Source organism: Xenopus laevis, chromosome 8L (genome assembly GCF_017654675.1).
Source record: "Xenopus laevis strain J_2021 chromosome 8L, Xenopus_laevis_v10.1, whole genome shotgun sequence".
Lineage (NCBI taxonomy): Eukaryota > Metazoa > Chordata > Amphibia > Anura > Pipidae > Xenopus > Xenopus laevis.
Window position 1 is genome coordinate 26,587,953 of NC_054385.1, and position 23,147 is coordinate 26,611,099.

At 41.2% G+C, this 23,147-nt stretch overlaps 1 protein-coding gene across 5 annotated transcripts in view; it reads left to right on the forward strand.

Moving 5' to 3' along the window:
• Positions 1-5,134: 5,134 nt before the first annotated feature.
• LOC108698269 (phosphorylase b kinase regulatory subunit alpha, skeletal muscle isoform) overlaps positions 5,135-23,147 on the forward strand; it is a 49,946-nt gene continuing 31,933 nt past the window's right edge. For 2 of the 5 annotated variants that reach the window (XM_041572554.1, XM_041572555.1), the window contains exons 1-9: positions 5,135-5,341; positions 6,293-6,396; positions 13,256-13,414; positions 15,835-15,882; positions 17,735-17,903; positions 19,919-20,001; positions 20,089-20,169; positions 20,560-20,658; positions 20,733-20,879. In XM_041572554.1, coding sequence (XP_041428488.1) covers positions 6,319-6,396; positions 13,256-13,414; positions 15,835-15,882; positions 17,735-17,903; positions 19,919-20,001; positions 20,089-20,169; positions 20,560-20,658; positions 20,733-20,879 — 864 coding nt within the window. In that variant the 5' untranslated portion in view covers positions 5,135-5,341; positions 6,293-6,318. The remainder of the gene's footprint in view (positions 5,342-6,292; positions 6,397-13,255; positions 13,415-15,834; positions 15,883-17,734; positions 17,904-19,918; positions 20,002-20,088; positions 20,170-20,559; positions 20,659-20,732; positions 20,880-23,147) is intronic. The other 3 variants (XM_041572556.1, XM_018229629.2, XM_018229632.2) reach the window with 2 other exon arrangements.

Here is a 23,147-nt window from a genome sequence, read left to right on the forward strand (position 1 = left end):
GAAAGAGCTGCAGTGCAATTTTCGACTGAAGCCACTGATTAAGCACCATGCATTCGCAGAAACTCCCATGACGTCACTTAATGCTCATTGTACTTATGCAAACTACAAAAACTCGGGAGAATGCAGTAAAGGAGAACTAAAGCTTAACTAAACAAGTATGCAAGATATGTTGTACATTATGTTTAGGGCTTCTGTACCAACCCAAGGTAACCATAGCCCTTTAGCAGTAAAGATCTGTGTCTCCAAAGATGCCCCAGTAGCTCCCTATCTTCTTTTCTACTGATTCACTGCACATGCTCTGTGCTGCTGTCACTTACTGAGCTTAGAGACAGAATTAAAATATATAGTACACCGAATATAAATATCACAATCTAAGGCTGATTAGTAATTAATACAGATAATTACTACATGGCAGCACAGAAACCAGTGCAACTAGCATGAGGATTTAATAATCAGCCCTGTAATCATATTCCCGATAGATTCGAGTGTTCAAAGAGACCAAGACACGCCACTTCAATGGGTATCCTCATTCACTTACCTGGGGATCAGAATCCACCATGACCCTAAGAAATATGTAGAACTGAACTTGGCCCCGATTATTGGTTCCCTGAAAATTAAATTACAGCATTGGGCTAATTTACCCTTATCCCTTCCAGGTCGGGTCAATATCCTTAAAATGATATTCCTCCCAAAGTTCATTTATGCGTTCCACAATGCACCACTTACGCTCCCGAAAGCCTGGTTTAAGCAGCCTGAGGCATGTATCAGGGACTTTATTTGGGCAGGGGAGAGGCCTAGGGTCAGCATGCAAATGTTGCAGGCTCCAGTTAGGAAAGGGGGACTAGCGCTTCCTGACCTCCAACATTATTTTTATGCTAGCCAGTTGGTTTATGCATGGTGGTGGCTCCATCCGGACCCCAGTAACCAAGCTACAGTAGTAGAGGCGGCTGTAATCTCTTCCTTCGAAGCTCTAGCCAACCAGCTCTATAGAGGTCTACCCGCTTTGTATCCAATAACCCCCCCCCCCCATGAAAACAGTAATCCAGGTATTTCAGAAGATTGTAGTGTCAGGGCATAAAAAATCTCACGCCTGGTCCAGATGGACCCCTCTCTGGGGTAACAGTACACTAGGAGAATTCAGAACCTTGCCTGAAGTTAGTTTCTGGGCTAATGCTAAGGTGAAATACTTAGGGGATATAATTGGTGCTGGTGGGCTGAAACAGTTTGTTCAGCTCAAGGAGGAATATGGCATCCATAACCATATGTTTTTTAGATTCTTACAGTTAAGACACGCTTTTCGGGCACAATTTCCAGAGGGGTCCCCACGGGTAACTGAGTCTACCCTTGAACGCTACCTCCGTAAACCCGACTTAACAAAGCCCCTTAGCTGGTTCTATGCAATTGTGCTCCAAGAGAACTTTAATCCCATACGTCAGGTGTGTAGGAAATGGGCCTCTGATTTCCCATCACTAGATGAAGAAACATGGGCAGATATACTTGAACAGATTCCAGAAACGAATATATGTACCAGAGATCGCTTTATTCACATCAAATTCTTAAATAGGGTGTATTTAACCCCACACAGGCTGGCACGTATGTATCAGGGGCATCCGGATGTATGTCTTAAGTGCAATGCCGAAGCTGGCACCTACTTGCATGTTTTCTGGGGCTGTCCTAAGATTCAGGAGTACTGGGCCGCAATACTTAGATTTATATCTACATTTTTGGGACTACCTAACATTAGGTCTCCGGAATTTTGTCTCCTTGGACTATTTGAAGGTCTGCCTCTACCCTCTAGTGATAGACTATGCCTGCAGCAGTTGCTCCACTATGCCAGGAAAGCCCTTCTCTTGACTTGGAAAGCTCCTGAACCTCCTACTCTTGGCTTCTGGAAAAGATTGGTTGATGATACCCTCCCTAGGCAAAAACTGACGTATGCTGCCAGAGGTTGCCCTGAGAAATTTGGGAAACTCTGGGACAAATGGCTGGCTATCCCTTAAATGGTTACGATAACTAGTCGGTGGTTGAGCACATGTAAGTTTTTGGGTGGCTTGACAGGGATGTAACTATGTAAATGGAGGAGCTCATCTTGCTTGCCTTTCTTCCTTTTCTTTCCTTCTTCTTCTATCTTATGTTAATTGAAAATCAATAAAGAAAATCTTTAAAAAAAAAAAATAATCAGCCCTGTAGCATCAGCTTATATTACAGCCAACCTTCTTTTCTTCTTGATAATAACCCCTAAGTTAAGCTTCTAAACAGCTGCTCAGAGCCCACTAAGCATGTGAGTGTCACAGACACTTTCCACGATAGTGACAAGTTCTGGATCATTGCTGCTGTTTAGAACCTGAAACTGGTGCAATAAGTTCAGTATATAAAATGTGCCATTTTTAGCCATTTTCTTTTTTAGGGTTTAGTTCTCCTTTAATGTGACAGGTGTCCGGGATAGAAAGGCAAAATAAGGTAACGCCTGATAAAATAGTGGGAGTTGACAACTCTGCCGGTGGGCCTAGGACACCCCAGTCTGTCACCAACTCCCCTCATATCCAACTACTAATATACACATCAACTGCCCTGATTCCCCTGAGGGTTTTGACCCCCTGCCCCATCCTCCCATCACCTTATTTTAATCCCCTGTATTTCTTTTGAATTTAATATGTGCATGAGCAATAAGTGATAAGTGGTTTCAGTGGAGTCTGTGTGCATGTGCATCGCGCATTCAGAAGGCTTAAGAATAACCTGTGCCCTCTTGGAGTGAGATTTTGGGAAAAATTTCGGCAGCGTGCTTCACGCACCACAGTTCCCCCTGGTGCTAACATTCAGTAGGTTGACATATCTGTTCTAGTCCTATTACATGATTGCTGTCATCATTATATGAAGCTTATCACGAAATCATGGGTCTAAATATTGAATATGAGGAATAAAACTACATTATCCAGCAGTCACTGGGTGCTTGTACCCAAATATTGGCCCAAAAAACATCCAGGTATCCAAAAACTGGATTCAGAGTATTGCATTAACCCAAGGTGAATGTTGAAGTGTAACTACAATAACCTACGTGGGCAGGGCATATCAATGATCCTAGTATGCAACAGATATAGAATATTTCTGGTGTAGGTGACACGGGTGAGTGGGCACTGGACACAGGCAGTAATTCTAGACTCAAGAGAGCTACAAAAAGGTATATTGTCCAATATATTTTTTTTGAAGCAATCCCTAGCTACTCTATTGCACTTTGCCTGGTCTGAGTTGGCAAAGGAAGTCTGGCGTAAAAGGTAGCATTCAGAAAAATGCGCGCGTCAGTGAATTTGCGTAGTTACATCCGTTTCGCAAATTCGCCAGGCATAAGGGTGCGAAGTAACACTAGCGACGCCAGTGTCCGTTAGTGAATCTGCGAATTAACGAAAATACGCTACGCTAGCGTTAGGCTCTTCGTCCTTTAGTGAATTTGCCCCATGGGCTTTTGCCCAGCAACTAGAGAAAAGGAGGAAGGGCAGGGATTTAAAGCTACAGGAGCATTACAAATCCTATAGGTCCCTAAATAACTATTTTAGATAAGCAAATATAAAATAATATTGTAATATATTGTAATAATAAGATAAGCAGGTCTCTTGGGGAATCTGTGACTTGCAGCTTAAAGAGGAATTTGCCTTTATTAGCAAAACTGTAATAACACATAAAACATGGCCCGAAAACCCCCAGAAATGTGTTCAGACTTTCCATAACCTGCAAAATTTTGTAAAATGAACCTGGTATTTAGTCAGGGGGTGTGAACACAAAACAAGTATGGGTAAACATTTTCGCCACGCCATGTGCAGCAGACCTTTTTGTTCTTCTTTTTTCTGGTAACTCCCTACAAAATGGAGGGAAGGTTGACAGCTCTTCCTGGCATAACTAGTTGTTAATGTTAGTCAAGAGTGAGTTTATTGTCATTTCATTCATATATGTTTGTACAGTACACAGTGAAACAAAACAACGTTTCTCTAGGACCATGGTGCTACACAAAAATATGCAACTCCAGCAAGACAGGACAGCATAGTGCAGGGACAGGACAAGACAGTGCACACTCAGCAGATGTGATATGTTAAGTAAATAATGCTAAACGTCAGACACGATGGGTGTATCATTGTGATAGTAGTAAGAACATGATAAAGAACATGATAAAGTGCAGATGTGCTCATAGAGAACAATTGTATCCAATGGCTATATATTTATACAATGGCGTCCAGTGGCTGTGTAACATTGTGGTATATAGTAAGGTCAGATGGTGTGTGTTTGTGAGAGAGATCTGTCTGATCCCTGAGTATTCAGAAGCCTTATGGCTTTGGGGAAGAAACTGTTACACCAGAGTGCCCATACTTTATTAATGCGAGGTCTACTTTTAGTGATGTTGTCCCATTATGATCTACATCCATAAAAGCATTATTAGCTTTCTGTTCCATGGAAAATATTACTTTATGGGAAAATATATATTGCTATATTTTACAAACCACTATTTCTTATGTAACGTAAACATAATAAATATCTGAATAAAAAGCATGAAATAGGAGGGAGATTTAAACAAACTGTTTTTGACAGTGTCTTGAGATCTACTGATCACCAACTAAAGGTCTACTGGTAGATCCTGATCCACCTTTTGGGCACCCCTGTGTTACACAGTCTGGTAGTGAGGGCCCTAATGCTTCGGTACCTTTTTCCAGATGGCAGGAGTGTGAACAGTGAGTGTGAGGGGTGTGTTGGATCAGCCACAATGCTGGTGGCTTTACGGATGCAGCGAGTGGTGTAAATGTCTTATTATTACATCACTTAAGTTGACCCATTCTACCAAGAAGTATGGATATTGCTCACTATTTAGGACTTTTATAGGCCCTGCTACACTCCTTGGGGCACTTTAACGCTGGGGGTCTGCTTCCTCTGTGGTTACACCCCTGGTTTTGTGACAGGTTTTGGAAATTAGACCTGGCAACTCTGGTGGAACTGCTTTGCAGCTTGCAGCAATAGGGTCTAGAAGCAATGCACTGCATGCTGGGTATTGTAGTTTTATTTTATCCTTACCAGCAAGCAACAGCTCAGAGAAGAACTACATGACACAGCATGCAGCTGATAGCTTAGAGGCAAGTCTGACACGCATCAATCAGGACCGCCTCTCGCTCTTCATCCAATCAGAGGCAGGGGCATGGCTTTGTGCATTCCAGCTTGTGTGTGTGAGTGTTTGCTGTGTAGTTCTGAGTGCAGGAAGTGAAGAGTCACAGCAAGTGGCACAGCGACATCTCACAGAGAGGGGCAGATCGGGTTACTACGTGCTGAGGCAAATGGAGAACTGAAACTCCCATCTAGACTCCCGGTGAGTGTTAATAACAAAGCAATGCGGAGGGCTGGCCAAGCTGGAATGTACTAAATATCCAGGATTTTTCATAACACTTGGTATGACTTGGTAGATATGGGAGGTAGAGACAGCGAGTTTTAAAGGGGAAGTTAAAGTGTCACTATAGTGTGTTGTCTGTTATTTATGTTAAGTCAGGGCTGCAGCTGTTGTTAATAAGTGGCTCTCAAAGTGTGGGGCTGAGATTAGAGTATAAAGTTTATTTGCTCTCCTAGTTTTGTCAGGCGGTGAACATTCCAGTGCCTCAGATAATTACAAAACTGTGGCTGAAACTGCTGTGCGGTGGGTAACTGCACTGGTGCAATTAATACCTAATTAAATCAGTCCCCATGTGTCCCTGAGTTCAGTGATGCCCATCGCCTGAGCTAGTAGGTCACATGGAGACAGCAGAGAGGGCAATTGAAGTTAAAGGGGGATGTTCATCTTAAAATATAACTTTTAGGTCAATCATATAAAATTGGAACCCCTTTGTGTACATCGTGCACAGCGACATTCTAAAATAATCTGTGATTGGACTTCAGTTTATATTTTGCAGCTCTCCAGTTTATTTAAACTGCGGTCTAGTTTCTAGGGTTCAACTGACCTTAGCAACTGGTGTGAATGACAGATTGGAAAACAAATGAGAGAATCAGAATACTGTACTTAAAATAAAATAGGAATAAGTCTGGACTTAATTTCCTAAGCAACATAGTCGCTATTAAAATGTTGGTTTAGAGAGAGTCAGAAAAGGAAAGCATTAATAAAACAAATTAATAATTGCAAATGATCTGAATATCAAGTTCTGCATGACATTTATTAATTTTCAGATATGGATCTTTGTGTCTAATTTGCCCAAAAATGAGCCTCGGCAGAAACAAGTGTTATGTTTGAGTGGGTTCATAAGGTAAAGTGTTGGGGTTGTTTCATTTGTAGGTTTTAGGGCCATATCTCTACCAGTTATGAGGAGCAGGAGTAATTCTGGTGTTCGTCTGGATAGATATGCCAAGCTTGTCCAGCAAACCATCCTCGGCCACCAGGTTAGTTGGTTTTCCTTGTTCTCCTCTAGCTATTTATGTTTATACCAAGGATTAAATAAAATTTACAAGATCTTGAGAATATGTTCATTTGTGATGTGAGTGGTGTTATTCTGAAGCTTCTGGTCAACTTTAGGTTGGGTATTCCTTTTAAACCTTTAACTGGGATACCCAACTCTTTGTTGTTTTGATTTTACCACTGTAAAATAGATAATAATGTACCCCCTATATTATGAGGATATTGTTCTATGACCATACAAAGGCAAATATGTCTCTCACAACTCAGTCTTTGGGATCCAGACAGCACTCACACTGTAGTCTTCATAAAATTAAAATGCCTTTATTCATCAATTAGCACAGACCAGCACCTGGTAAAGAAATGAAGGTATTTGATATGGTGCTGACTGTTAGTAACTACACAACTCAGTGTTACAAGTGTTGATGCGTCATGTAAGACCTTTTTGCATCCATTGCAGATGGAATAGATTGCAACAGTATTACTGCATAGTAAAGTTTATTTCCTATATACTGTATAATGTGCTTTCAAGGCAAATATATATAGGGGTTTATTTGAGGTGAATTAGACAGAACCTGCGCTTCCCTTTAATGCTATATCCTATTTCTAGTACATGATGTCCTTCTCTAACCATGTGATTATTTATTGGCACCCTGTACATATAAGTCACACCTCTGGGCACAGTGCATGCTGTTTCACAGGGAAAAAATAATTGAAATGAATATATAGATCTACACTCCTAGATTCTTTTGTAATATTAACAACATTTTGTACGCATAAACACATAAAAATCTATAAAATAAAATAATTAGGGATGCACCAAATCCACTATTTGGGATTCGGCCGAATCCCCAAATCCTTGGTGAAAGATTCGGCCGAATCCCCAAATCCTTGGTGAAAGATTCGGCCGAATACCGAACCGAATCCGAATCCTAATTTGCATATGCAAATTAGGGTCAGGAAAGAAAAAATCTTCTTTTGTGACAAAAAAAAACCTGATTTTCCTACCCGCCCCTAATTTACATATGCAAATTAGGAGTCGGATTCGGCATGGCCAGGTAACACCAGAGACAGTAACTTTACATTTAGATTTTGGAACATGGTAAAAAATAAGATTGAAAGCAATTAAAAAAAAGTCTAGATTTTTGGTGAACAATTTGACAACAACTTAACTGTAAAAGGCTCTGGAAGGTGAACAACCCCTTTAATCTAGTAAATAGGAACGTTGTGTATTTATATCATATGGATTGCCTAGGATGCATATTTCCCAAGTCAGAGCTTTGTTTCTTTGCTCAGATTAGTCCCAATGACAGCAATCCAGCTTGAGGGATCAGTGCAGGTGCCTGCCTGAATCCATGGTGTCAATGCATCCTAGGCAATCAGTCACAAAGTTGAAGTTACACAGGGTTTGAATGTTCCAACAAGACAATGACCCTAAACGCACTTCGAAATCTACAAAGGCATTTATGCAGAGGGAAAAGTACAATATCCTGGAATGCCCATCACAGTCCCCTGACTTGAATATCATTGAAAATCTATGGTATGATTCGAAGCAGTCTGTCCATGCTCGACAGCCATCAAATTAATTAAACTGGAGAGATTTTGTATGGACAAATGGTAAAAAATACTGCCATCATCCAGACACTCATCAAAGGCTATAGGAGGCTTCTAGAGGCTGTTACATTTGAAAAAGGAGGCTCAACTAAGTATTGATGTAATATCTCTGTTGCGGTGCCCACATTTATTCATCTCTAATTTTGTTATGATGCATATTGCATCTTTTCTGTTTTCTGTCCCTGCTGAAATACTACTGTTTCCATAAGGCATGTTATATATTAAATGAAAGTTGCTACTTTGAAAGTTTAGCCAATGATAAACAAAACTTCAAATAAGTAAGAGAGGTTCCCAAACTTTTTCATATGCATTGATCTGTCCAGCTCCTGGCTCCACACACTATGCAGAGCACCAGAATTTTAAGATGAAAATATTGTATTTACATTTAAAGGTTGGTTCTATTTGTCTGGCACCTGCAAATGGAATTCTTGGCAGCAGCCTTGTTTATACTATAAGACCGCAATTTTGTAGTTGTATAGAGCCATAAAAGATCTCTGTGACCACTCACTTAGATACTTATACCCATAATACTCTGAACAGCTTATCGGTTCTGTGCAAATATGGGCCCTACAGCTCAACTGAAACCTGCATGACAGCCCCATTCTACATATTAGACTATTAATACAAAGATAGAATGCAGAATGCTTGGTACCTAGGATTTTCTGCTCCAGTAATGACTTTCTGCCATTCCTGGAGCACCACTTTAAATATTCCAGTAACATTGTTTGATCGGAAAATTAGATTTATGCTTACTCCGTTATTATTAATTACAAGGTACTTCTTTATTATGGTAGTGAAAAAAGTGATGTTATTTGTTAAAAGAGCAAACTGTGGCAAACAGCACTGCTGTATGTCTGAGCTTCCAAATTAACTGGTTTCCAGATAATAGAACTGTATACATTATATCAGAGATTCTGAAGCAAACACACACCTGAGTTACCAGTGCAACAATATACTACTGTATATTTTAAAGTAGATATATTGTGTTAAAAAACAAGAATGTGCCATTGCATTATACTCTTTGAAATATAGAAGGAATGTGCTTATAAAACCCTACTGTTCTCACCCATGTGTTCCTGCTGACTCCTTTCCCAGCCAGGGCAGGGGAGCTGGCAGCACTCAGCACACTGCAATGTAGGCTAGGAACCAATCAGCAGCTAGGCTTACCTGATAGGGAACTAAAGTCTGTCTTTGTGGCATCTGAAACCAGTTAGTCTGCCAACGTAATGGCACGTAGGGTGATTTTTAGTGTTTAGTAGCTCCAAGGTGAGAACATGGCCTCAGACAGCAGTGTGGCAGTTTACCTGCGGTGACAAAAAGCTACCTCTGGTAACTTAAAGAAAGAGATCTTTTTAAAGCAAAAATGTATCTCATCTACTTCTGCACTAGCGATATGGCTCCCATAAATCCACTTCAACACAAAATAGGTTGTGGGGCAGGCAAGGGGTACAGCATGAGAAACACCCAAAATGCACTCTAAACAAAAGGCTCCCTAAGCTGTATATATAACCGTTCAAGTTGCTTAAAATCAGAGGTTCCCAGAGAAAGCATTCAGTTAACTTTAACTGGTAATTATTACATACAAATACAGCAAGGTGGGTAGTAACACATAAACATTTATTGGGTGAATAAAAAAACAAAAACATACAAAAATATCACCATGCCAAATGTCAGAGCTGTCTTAGTGACCCATAATCCTCTGAACTTGTTTCTAGCCATTGAGAGCTTCATCAGAGGAGGTCAGGCGGGCTCTGAAATGCCCAATAGTAATAAACGCATTAGGTGAGAGGACCTTAGGGACTGTGGAGCACTAAGACACCTCTGTCATTTGGTATGGTTTTTTAAATCAGTTTTTTGCTTTATGCACCCAATATATGTTTTTTATATGTGATAATGTAAAAGTTTGTGTATTTGTATATGACTTATTCAGGACCTGCAGCCTTAGTTCACATATTAAATAGATGACTCACACCTAGATATTTCTGTTTATTGGTAACTATTACATACAAACTCACCAAACATAAGGAATGGTGTAAAAATACCAATACACCTTTTTGTGGACAAATTACCATAGGGGAGATAAGTTAAAGGGGTTGTTCACCTTCCAAACACTTTTTCAGTTCAGTTGTTTTCAGAATGTTCACCAGAAATAGTTTTTTTCAGTCACTTCCCATGTTTTTTTGTACCAGTTTTCCAAAATTGAAATTTAAAGTTGAATGTTCCTGTCTCTGGTGTTTCAGTCTGGCAGTTTAGTAATTCAGGTGCAGATTCTGAACTGTTAAAATTTGCTGTATTAGCAACTATTGTATCAATTCTTAACAGCTGCCTTTAATGAAACTCGGGGATTCTGCTCAGCAGGGCCAAATATAACAAATGTATCAACTAATGTATCGATTTAGAACAGTTTACAAAGTTGGTGCCCCCCCTCCTCTCAGAGATAATTCAAAAAGACAATTAAATTTACACTTTTTAGAAAAGTGGTCAAAAATAGATAATAGAAAGTAATGGAAAAAATCTTTATTTCTGGTGAACAATTGGTAAATTACTAAACTGAAAAAAGTGTTGTAAGGTGAACAACCCCTTTAGTTTCTCCTACAATGGAGTAGCATCTTCTCCCCTACCTATTTCTGTTGGGGTTCCTCAAGGCTCTGTCCTGGGCCCCTTATTATTCTACCTCTATACTTCTTCCCTCTGCAAACTAATCAACTCGTATGGTTTCCACTACCACCTCTATGCTGACGATACACAGATCTATCTCTCCTCTCCTGATCTCAACCCAGAACTCCTAACTCGGGTCTCCTCCTGCCTGTCCGCTATCTCTACTTGGATGTCGCAACGCTACCTTCAAATTAAACTTCCCTAAAATGGAAATGGTTCTCTTTCCTCCAACAAACATCCCAGAAGTATCTATCATAGCTAACAATTCCACTATCACTCCATCTCCCCAGGCCCGGTGCCCGGTGCCGTGGGGTTTTCTGGATTCTGCCCTTGGCTTCACTCCTCATATCGAGTCACTTATTAAATCATGTCAATTTCACCTAAGGAACATATCCAAAATTAGATCATTTATCACCCAAGATTCGGCCAAAATTCTTATTCACTCTTTCATCATATCACGTCTAGACTACTGTAACTCTCTTTTAATTGGCCTTCCCTGCCAGAGTCTGTCACCTCTCCAGCTCACAATGAATGCTGCCGCCAGGCTTACACACCTCAGCAAGTGCTCCTCTTCTGCCATACCACTCTGCCAATCCCTGCATTGGCTTCCGCTACCTTTCAGAATAAAATTCAAATTAATGACCTTGACATTCAAAGCACTTTATAACTCTGGCCCACCCTACATCTCTGAACTCATCTCTATATACTCACCTAACCGCTTACTATGCTCCTCTACTGACCTGCTACTCAATTCTTCTCTCATTACCTCCTCACATGCTCGCATTCAAGACTTTGCAAGGGCTGCACCCCTCCTCTGGAATGCTCTCCCACGGTCTGGAACTTTCTCCCAACCTTTCTGCTTTCAAATGATCTCTTAAAAAGCTCTTATTTAGAGAAGCCTACCCTCACGCTGCTTAATTACCAAATGCAATACCACATACAGTACTCTCACCCACTTCATTCTGATCTTGCCTACTCCCACACCTTGTGTCTTATTCCCTTCCCTTTAGATGGTAAGCTCTTTTGCACAGGGACTTCCTCGGCTTTTGCACCGGTATTGGTTGTGATGTACGTAACTCCATATGTTTTATGAATGTAATTCATGTGTTTTAATTGTATAAACACATTACTTTACAGCACTGCAAAATATGTTGGCGCCATATAAATACATGTTAATAAAAAAAATCACTCTTTATTTAGTCCATTTAAAAGAACAGCATTATATGTAACAGGTGACCAGGATACAACTGTGCTCCTTTTCATGCATGATTAGCACCTGTCACTATAGAGCCCCAGTACGCATTCACTATTTTGAGTGTTTTTCCCCTCCCACAAAGCTACTAAACACTTGGATGACAAAACATACTAAATAGGCCAGTTTGTCATTACCCTAATGGTAAGTATTTTCCCTGCATCTGTGGGGTTTCTTCGCTGCAAGAAAATGCACATTGCCAAAAACACTGGTACTGGGAATGTGGCTGACATTTCTCTACCAACCACATGGGATTTGCCTAAAAAGAGGCAGTCAGCAGGCCAGGGATATAGTTTTGAATGGTTCTCTGGTTGGATTTTGGGGTTTATCTACACATGTCTGACAATAGCAGTCTGATTACATGCTGAAAGAAAAGGCAGGTCCCAGTCTGCTGTGAGTTCTTTTTAGCCATTTAAAGGGATACTGTCATGGGAAATTTTTTCAAAATTAATCAGTTAATTGTGCTGCTCCAGCAGAATTCTGCACTGAAATCCATTTCTCAAAAGAGCAAACATATATTTTTATATTAAATTTTATATTAAATCTGAGGGCCAGGGCTAGACTTGTGACAAGTCATGTGACTTGTGCTCTGATAAACTTCAATCACTCTTTACTGCTGTACTGCAAGTTGGAGTGATATCACCCCCTCCCTTTTCCCCCCCCAGCAACCAAACAAAAGAACAATGGGAAGGTAACCAGATAGCAGTTCCCTAACACAAGATAACAGCTGCCTGGTAGATCTAAGAAGAACACTCAATAGTAAAAACCCATGTCTCACTGAGACTCCTTCAGTTACATTGAAAAGGAAAAACAGCAGCCTGCCAGAAAGCATTTCTCTCCTAAAGTGCAGGCACAAGTCACATGACCAGGGACAGCTGGGAAATTGACAAAATGTCTAGCCCCATGTCAGATTTTAAAATTGAATATAAAAAAATCTGTTTGCTCTTTTGAGAAATGGATTGCAGTGCAGAATTCTGCTGGAGTAGCACTATTAACTGATGTGTTATGAAAAAAAACATGTTTTCCGATGACCGGATCCCTTTAAGTGTCTTGCCCTTGTACCCTGAGCTGCTGGTTGGTCCGTGTTTTGCCTTTTTATGTGTAATATAAGTTAAGGTTAGTGAGAGAGGCCCTTCGCTCAAAATAGACTGTAATAAGCTGTGTATATACAGATATTTGTTGGCACAGTGAATGGGATGCTTTGCCACCTGACACTAATAAGTGATATACAACTGTTAGTGGGTTGTTAATTCTGTGCTTGGCACCACCCTTAAAAAAACATATCACTGTCATTTCTTTCTGGGTCTCTGTCTGTTTCTCAGAATCCAGTGACGGGTCTGTTGCCAGCCAGCTCTGATCAGAAGGATGCCTGGGTACGTGACAACGTGTACACAGTTCTGGCCGTGTGGGGGCTTGGGCTCGCCTATCGGAAAAATGCTGACCGAGATGAAGATAAAGCAAAGGCATATGAGCTGGAACAGGTAATGAAAGCATATACAAAGGGGTCTGTGGATGCATAGAAGTTTGAGATATTTAAATTTTTCCTTGCACTGCAGTTGGTATCCCTCTTGTTGAGGCTGGAGGAAGGGTGTCTTAGTTGGTCCAGCCCAGGTCACAGCAATATTTTATTTAGGCATCTAAGAGTTCTGTAAACTTTGCATGGACAAGTTGCTTCCAAATATGTTATGCCAAAAAAATTTAAAAAGTAAACATCCTTGCGTGTATTTTTCAAGGTAATCCTCTGTTCAGCAGCAACCCCCTCCTTTCTGACCTTCTATAGCAGGTGTCCCCAAACTTTTTTTCCCAGTGAGCCACATTTAAAAAAAAAAAGAGTTGGGGAGCAACACAAGCATAAAAAGGTTCCGTGGGGTGCCAAATAAGGGCTGTTATTGGCTATTTGGTAGCACCTCTGGTTTTATGCAACCAAAACTTCCCTCAAGCCAAGAATTAAAAACTAAGCACCTGCTTTTTGAGGCCACTGGGAGCAACATCCAAGGGGTTGGTGAGCACATGTTGCTCGCGAGCTACTTGTCCGGGATCGCTTCTCTATAGTTAAAGCAGGATGCCTTAAACTTGCTAGGGGGTGACAAAGTGCTTGATTGCATGACTCTAATGTTTTATCTACTGTTATTCCCATTCACTCAAAGGAAAAGGTATTTTCTAACACTTTGTCGCCTACATGGAGTGTGATTTCACACAAATTTATAGTTTTAGGAATATTTTTCTTCTTAGTCTCCTATGATATTGGGTCCCAAGGAAAGATGTACTGGACCATGAGTGTTAAAAGCTGCTCCTGTAGATATCTTAGGTGTCTTGGACCCTGCCTCCGCAGTGGTTAGTTCACTTACACGGCGCCATGTTACTTCTGCCTTCACTATGGTAACTATTAATTGCTATTAGTGGCAGCTGGTGTGGGGGCGATGTGGCCAGGGCATTCCACCCGATGATTATTATTTCGTAATGCCAAAAGTGCAGCATGCCCACATAGACTTGCAATACTGCCCCTCATCTCACTGGCATGTATAAACTGGCAAGTGAGAAAATAAAATTGCATTTCCATGAGTCTCTACTAAACTCCTCCTCCTCTTCTAAAGTGAAATGGCAGTTAGATTTACCATCAGCTTCCTTACTGAGAAAATAAATACCTGAGCAATTCTCTATGCTTAAACACGTAACGTGAGAGTGCTGTTTAGCACCAGAAGCAAAAGTGGACAAGCCCTTATGTGACCTTTGACTTGTATTTTTGCTGTGTAGAATCTGTCTTATCCAGTATCTCAATATAACCGCTCCTTCTGCATGACTCTACCACTTCATTCCCACGACCCTGCTGTTTAAAGGCTAGCCTTGTGTAGGGTTTCATAGCAGCCCCCTGCTAAAGGTCATTCTCCAGATCTTGTGTCATGCTGTCTAGATGCCCTTACTACTTATGTTCAGATGCAAGTCTCAAAGGCAAAGTGCACACCTTTTGGTTTATCTCTCCAAGGAAGCTCTGAGATGTCAGCAACTCCACAGCTCTCTGCCTATAGTGGCTGACATTTTCCAAGGGTACATATACATAGTCATTTCTCTAGTTTTCTAACAAATATTTTACAGTTATTTTGCTCATATGTGAAGTGTATGTTCTAGCATATTCAGGTATGTGCCATGCAGTGCTCTGAGCGAAAGCCAATATAAGTGCATACAGTATATCCCCCTCTAATAATGGGAAAATGTGCCCCTGTTTTATTTTCTTAAGGACCACTTTTACTGTTTTCAACATTCATTTTTGAAAATAAATGAATACAGGAACTGTTAATTAATTGGGAATTATGCTGGGTGCCACTGCAGTGGTGTAATTTGGTGGACCCAGCCCCCCCCAACATTTTTTCTGGCCCATTGTGCATGCATTGCAGGTCAACAACAGTTGTGGGGTCTGTTTCTCTAAGGTTACAGCACTGTGCACATGTTTTCCTAAGAAAAAATCAGTAGTGACAAAAGGCAAAGTAGTAAAGTAACCGAGAACTATGGGGCCATTATATCTACCAGGATCAACCATAAACTCTGAGCAATGCAACCCAGGAGTAGAAAGGAGGGAAAACGAATGCCCTGTATATGTCTGTATAGAAGCAACAGCACTTCACGTTTAATAATGGTGGTCAGCGGATGACCTCAAGAAAAAAGTAAGGAGTAACATATGAATAATATAACATAACAAAAATAGATAAGACCCGCAACCCTATGGGCAGACCTGCATTTGTACCCAAAAATCCTACCCACAACCCACAGGGTACCCTATTTTTGCGGGTAAACTAACTCTCTACAGGACTCCACCACAGTTAACCTGTTTGCATTGGTTTTGTGAGCTTGTGTTTATTTCTAAGTTTCTCTGTTATTACACTAACTTGATCTTCCTGTCATGCAGAATGTGGTCAAGCTGATGAGAGGCCTACTTCAATGTATGATGAGACAGGTTAGTGATCTGTATCAGACTATTCAATAGCATTTGCAAACAGTAAAATGTGGATTTGCACCAGTTTAAGGACATATACAGTCATATGTAAAAGTTTGGGAACCCCTCTCAGCCTGCATAATAATTTACTCCACTTTCAACAAAAAAGTCAACAGTGCTATAGCTTTCATTTCCCAAGTACTGGGGTGTTTTCTGAAAAAAGATTTTTAGTGAAGCAGTATTCAGTTGTTTGAAATGAAATCACATGTAAAAAAACTGTCTATGCAAACATTTGGGTACCCTTGTAACTTGAATGCATGTAACTGCTCAATACTGATTACTGGCAACACTGAATTGGTTGGATTAGCTTGTTAAGCCTTGAACTTCATAGGCAGGTGTGTCCAATTATGAGAAAGAGTATATAAAGGAATTGTTCAGTGTAAAAATAAAAACTGGGTAAATAGACTGTGCAAAATAAAAAATGTTTCTAATATAGTTAGTTGGGCAAAAATGTAATGTATAAAGGTTGGAGTGACTGGATGTCTAATATTATAACCAGAACACTACTTCCTGCTTTTCAGCACTCTTGGTTTACAGACTGGTTACCAGGCAGTAACCAATCAGAGACTTGGGGGAGGGCACATGGGTCATATCTGTTGCTTTTGAATGTGAGCAGCATACTGAGGATCAATTGCAAATTCACTGAACAGATATGTACCATGTGGCCCCCCTTCAAGTCGCTGACTAACTCAGTTAGAGAGCTGAAAAGCAGGAAGTAGTGTTCTGGCTATTATGTTAGACATCCAGTCACTACAACCTGTATACATTACATTTTTGGCTACCTACTGTTTGGTGGAGGTTCCATCATGCTGTGTGGCTAGTTCAGGGAGTGGGGCCCTTGTCAATGTCGAGGGTCGGATGAATTCAATCCAATTCCCACAAATTCTTCAGGATAATGTTCAAGCATCAGTCACAATGTTGAAGTTACGCAGGGGTTGGATATTCCAACAAGAGAATGACCCCAAACACTTGGAAATCTACAAAGGCATTTATGCAGAGGGAGAAGTACAATATTCTGGAATGGAGGTCACAGTCCCCCGACTTGAATATCACGAAAATCTATGGGATGATTTGAAGCAGGCTGTCCATGCTCAAATTCAACTGAACTGGAGAGATTTTGTATGGACAAAAATACCACCATCCAGAATCCAGACACTCATCAAAGGCTATAGGGGGCATCTAGAGGCTGTTACATCTGCAAAAGGAGGCTCAACTATTTATTGATTGGCTGAATTAAGTATTGATGTAATATCTCTGTTGCGGTGCCCACATTTATGCACCTGTCTAATTTTGTTATGATACATATTGCATATTTTCTGTTAATCCAATAAACTTTATGTTTCTGCTGAAATACTACTGTTTCTATAAGGCATGTTATATATTAAATGGAAGTTGCATCTTTAAAAGCTCAGCCAATGATAAACAAATCTCCAAAGAATTAAGAGGGGTTCCCAATCTTTTTCATATGACTGTATGGGCTGAAAATGTCGGTTATCACTAAAAAAAATTATTTTTAAATAACGCCCAAGTTTCTAACCTGCAGCCTAGTGTATATAGAGCATGTGCAGTGTCACTGACACACAAAAGGTGGCCTAAAAAGATTTGGGGCTCCTCTATTTTGAATCCCTCACACTGTGTCTGTGGTTACCCTAACACTCGGTATTACAAGGGCTCATAGTATAGTTATGGTATTATAAGCTAGGGCTATGCTTGTTGTTCGTAGTACACGGGAGCATGAAAAATAATTTTTTTAAAAAATCAACAATTGAATTGTTGCAATGTTCTGTAAACTTTTTAAATGTCTTGTTGACAGGTTCCCAAGGTGGAAGAGTTTAAATATAGCCAGAGTACCAAGGATACCCTACATGCTAAATATAACCCCAACACCTGCTCCACTGTGGTGGGCGATGACCAGTGGGGTCACTTACAGCTTGATGCCACTTCCATATACCTGCTGTTCCTGGCACAGATGACAGCATCAGGTAATGAGCGATGCTAGGATGTACACTGCAGACCCGAGCTGAGTACACTACAATCATTTTTAGTGGTTTTAAATAAGTTGCAGCAGTTGTATGTTAAATCGAAACCAACACCATAGGTGTATTTGCTGCAACATGTCACTTCATTCCTTTCCCAGTGCTGCATGGATTGGAAATGATAACTCTGGTACTCAGGAAAGTCTGATAGAGTTTGTTTTTGGATTATCCATCCAGGGCTCTGTTACTCTGTGCTGAATGTTCTTGGTGTTGTTAAATAAGCCCTACGGTCTTAAAGGATGGGCTCTGGGAGATTATTACTGAACTTTGTGGTTACGTCTGACTTCCTAAGGATTATTTTATCTCAGCCAATGTATTTCTTAACCTTCAATAAGTACAAGAGTCTTCTTGAACTGAGGTCTACAAATAGAACAGAGAGATAAATAATTAATAGGATAAAAAAAGGAAGACTTGTCTAGGAGTTGCTGTGTGTACTCCCATCTGCAGCACACCAAAAAATAAATTAAACGGTGAACTTACCCAATAAGCACAGTGCTATGGTCAGAGGGTACCCACACTACACAAAGGCTGTACCATGACCCGCTGGGGTATAACCCTCACTTTTAAACACAGTTGCTTCTCTACTTGAGTCAATCTATAGCAGTATTATGATTGACTTTGAAATGAAGACACACCCAATGTAAAACTGTGTGATGAAATAGATGGAATTAGTGAGCAGTAGTAGTAGTAGTAGTAGTGTATTAGGACAAGCGTGACATGCCTTACACATTCCATGCTAGAAAAAGTACAAACTCTTAAGTATATTTGCCTTCTTCTTCTAACTTTTTGCAGCTTTCAAATGGGGGTCAGATGACCCCATCTAAAAAACAAATGCTCTGTAAGGCTACAAGAATATTGTTTTTGCTACCTTTTATTACCCTCTCTTATTTGTATTCTAGTCTCTTATTTAAATAAGTGCATGGTTGCTAGGGTAATTTGGAAAAAGGCTTTCAGTGCCATACTTGTCAAAAGAGAGCAAATGGCTATTGTGAAAAAAGGATTTTTATTTGCCTTTTTGAGAGAAAAGTCATGCTCTGTTTTACCAGTTTTTTTAGCTTCTCCATTTCATGTATTTGTACTTTCCATGGCAATGGGGATCTCGCCCATCCTCATTTTCTATATAAAGAGATCTGCTACATTTCCTAATAAAAGAAGGAAAGCCATCTCTCGTAGACTCTGATATTCTGATACAAATTGCAATTGGTTTTCATTTTGTGTTATTTGTGGGGGTTTTTTTTCAGTTATTTAGCTTTTTATTTAGCTGCTCTCCAGTTTGCAGTTTCAGCAGTTTGGTTGTTAGGGTCCAAATCAGCCTAGCAACCATGCACTAATTTGAACAAGATATTGAATATGAATAGGATAGGGCCTACAAAACTCTTCCACTAGATTCAAACAGCCAATAAATGCTTCATTCAAAATGTATTGATTTGGCAGTGTTGTATTGCAGGCGAAAGGTATTACCAATAGGTTGCAATATTTTTTCAATGAAGAATCTCTTCTGTTTCTTAGAAATTACTTGCCATAAGAGGAAAGTATTATCATAAAAGATTATACATATCCCTATTAACTAGGCAGTTTTGGTTTTTCTGAGATTTCCTCGCAGATCATAGCTTAACTGTTTATTGAGATTGATATTTTTGAATAAGGACCACTGTTTGACTTGACAATCTTAAATGGATTTTAAAAGAATTCTTGAAACTATCGTCTACGTCTGTGGTTTCCACTGCCGAAAGTCTTTGATGCTGCTGATATACAGGGAAGAAATATCTGCCGAAGAAAGCAAGCAAGGCAGCTGTGCCGCTGCTGTGTATTTTTCATCAGCTCTGCATGACAATACTTTTATTGTGATTCATGAGGCCCATGTATAGTTCTGAATAAAAATGCATGGAAGATGTGGTGTTTTCTGATGAGCTTATGATCCTTCATTATTCACGGTACTTTCTGTCACTGTGTATTTTTAGGCCTGCACATAATCTACAATCTGGATGAAGTCTATTTTATACAGAACCTGGTCTTTTATATTGAAGCAGCATACAAAACAGCGGTCAGTGTTGGTAACAGCAAAGAAGGGGATACGGGTGCTCTCAAATATTGTAACATACATTTTAACCTATTTTCCATGTTTCTGCAGGATTTCGGAATGTGGGAACGAGGTGACAAAACCAACCAGGGCATCACTGAGTTGAATGCTAGCTCCGTGGGCATGGCCAAGGTAATGCAGAATATAATGATGAGCAGCTAACTTGCAATGCAGCCTTGTGTATCTGTCCAGTCCCCTGAGCATAAATACTTATATTCATGTATCGATGGCAGCAAAGAAATGTTCTACTCTGAGCTTACTGTAACTTTATCTTACTCTAATTGGCCTGGGGTTTGTTGGACAGTAGGAGACAGTCCCACAGTCTGGAAACCTTTGCTCCTTCTGAAAGTCCAAGCCCCCTCATTCCTCCTTGCAGCTTTCTATAATAGGCAGCCTCATTATTTTATTTTGTACTTTTCCTTTCCCCATTTCTGTACTTCGTCTTATTTCCCCATCCATTTTTGAAATCGCCTTCACTTTCCTTCCTTATTTTTGCTTTTACTGTGTTTTTTTTTTTTCAAGGCTGCCCTTGAGGCTTTAGATGAGCTGAATTTGTTTGGTGCTAAGGGAGGTCCCCAGTCTGTCATTCATGTTCTGTCTGATGAAATCCAGCACTGCCAGGTAAAGCAAGGAACTGGGAGTTTGCAGGATGTACTACTGGCCACTGTAAAGTAATTATGTGTCTTTCCTCTTAGTCCATCCTACACTCCATGCTTCCAAGAGCTTCCACCTCTAAGGAGATAGATGCAGGAGTTTTGTCTGTTATTTCATTCCCTGCCTTTGCTGTGGAGGACAGTCATCTAGTGCGGATCACCAAACAAGAGATTATTGACAAGTTACAGGTGATGCTTTATTTACCTACTAGATGTGGGAATCCTGGGAAGTAACTATTTCATGTTATACCCTATGGGCTTTTAAAGCCTAAAACTGCAAAGTAAAAAATGTTCCTGCTAGTTTGTTCAAGACAGGAAGGTATTTTCGTGGTCACAGCAATTTTAGAACAATAAGTTGCAAAATAAAAGGTCGTCTTAGGGGGACACAGGGAACCATGGGGTTAAGCTCCATCCTCCAGGAGGCAGGACACTTGAATAAGTGCCCATCAGGCTTTACCCCATACACTGTACATTCCTCTTCAGTTTTTTTAAGTGTCCTGCTCCCAGGACGTTAGACCGTAGCGCGTCTCTACGTTCAGCCTTGAGCTGATACCCGGGGTGAGGCCTGAAAAACAGGGTTACCTGTTTTTACAGAGGCAGCCCTCTACGAGGAGCAACACAACGGGGTCAACACTAGCACTAGCTAAGACCAACTAGACGTTGCCTGCACTGAATGTCTCAGGGCAGAAGGTCTGGTCGGTGTGTGGGGGGGGGTTAGTGGCACAATGTCTGCGCTGTTGCAGTTCTGTCTGCCTAAAGGGTTCTAAGGAACTCCCCTCTTCCCCCTTTCTCTCCCCCTAGTCCTCCCTCCTGCGCACCAGCTCTCCCTGCTTGGATCTTCCATAGAGGCAGCACTGGCCCTACCTGTTCCATAGCTTTCCCTGAAAGATGAGACCATGTAGCCTCTGGGACGTGCACTGAACAGGCGCATTGAGGTCAGGCTGCCGGAAGGGGGAATGTGGGTGCAGGGTGCGGTGCTGCTGGCAGCCTCCTCCGTAGTGCGCAGGGAGTGGAACGCATTGCGTTCCATCTCCGGTCTGTCCGGCAGCTATCTTGGTTTGGCGCGAACTGGAGCGCATGTGCGCACGTATTGGAATACAAATGCGTTCCAGCTGCCATTTTGAGGCACGGAAAGTCCCACAGCAGCAGCACAGAGCAGGTTGAGAGAGAGACAGAAGCGAGTACAGCTCAAAAGTCTCAGAGGTGGTAATTCAGGCAGTACCCAATACACTCTACCTCCTTATATGGCAGAAGGTAAGTCAGTGGCACTGTTCACGAGGGCAGGACGGAAGGGGTCCTCAACAGCACAGGTAACTTACCTGGCTTGTTCTGTATTCCAACAAAAAATTCCAGGGGGACAGGGGGAGCCGCTGTGCAGGTCCCGCAATAGGAGGCAGGGGGAAACCACTGCTTCAGGGGTGCTACCAGTGGAAGCAGCTGTGGCAACACCAATGTCCTAGAAAGACTCTGGAGCAGCAGCAGAGCCACCTGCTCCCCTATGGGCAGTACAACTGTCGCAGTCATTGGCAGCTCTACAAGGGTTACCTGCCATTGCAGAAAACCTAGAAAAAAACACTAATGAGGCTAAGCCAGAGGACTAGTGGCAAATGTAGGCGGGTGGAAGATACTAGCGGGGACAATAGCAACCCTAATGTGTCTGACGATTCATCTCCTGAGCTACACTCTTCTCATTCAGAGGGGGAAATTGAGTCCTCTGGGTCTGCTTCTGCTGATGAGGAAGAAATTCAGGATGAAGGAAAAGACCATGACAGTCTACATGACATAGACGGTATCATTAAGGGAGTTCTTGAGGTGCTCAATATTTCACAGAAGCCTAAACAAACTGCGGAAGCATCCAATTTATTCAAGAGACAACACAAATCTTCTGTTTGCTTTCCGGAGAATGAACAACTCCAACGTTTGATTCAGAACGAGTGGGACTCACCTGAACATGAACACAAGTTTCAGACGACTAAAAAATTTAATAAATTATATCCATTTCCTAAAGAACTAGTAAATGGTTGGTCTAACCTACCAGCAGTTGATGCTCCTGACTCTCCGAGTCCACCACACTACCAGTCACCGATATAGCAGCATTTAAAGATCCCTCAGAGAGACGACTAGAGTGGTTTCTAGGAGCATTTTACTCGTCTGCAGGGTTGACGCTGCGTCCATGTCTGGTGTCAGCATGGGTGTCCAGGGCCATACAGGCATGGTATGAAAGATATTATGGTTAAAGATATTCAGAGCGGAACGTCGCAACAGGAGCCGTTAGAATCAGCACAAGCTATTGCTGAGGCATCTAGCTACAGTATCTTTGTGATGCCACTCTGGACACATCACAAGTCACGGCCCGGATTTCAGCATTGTCCATTGCGGCACGCAGAACTTTATGGCTCAAGAACTGGTCGGCGGATATTAGCTCCAAAAAGTCACTAACTTCGCTTCCCTTTAAGG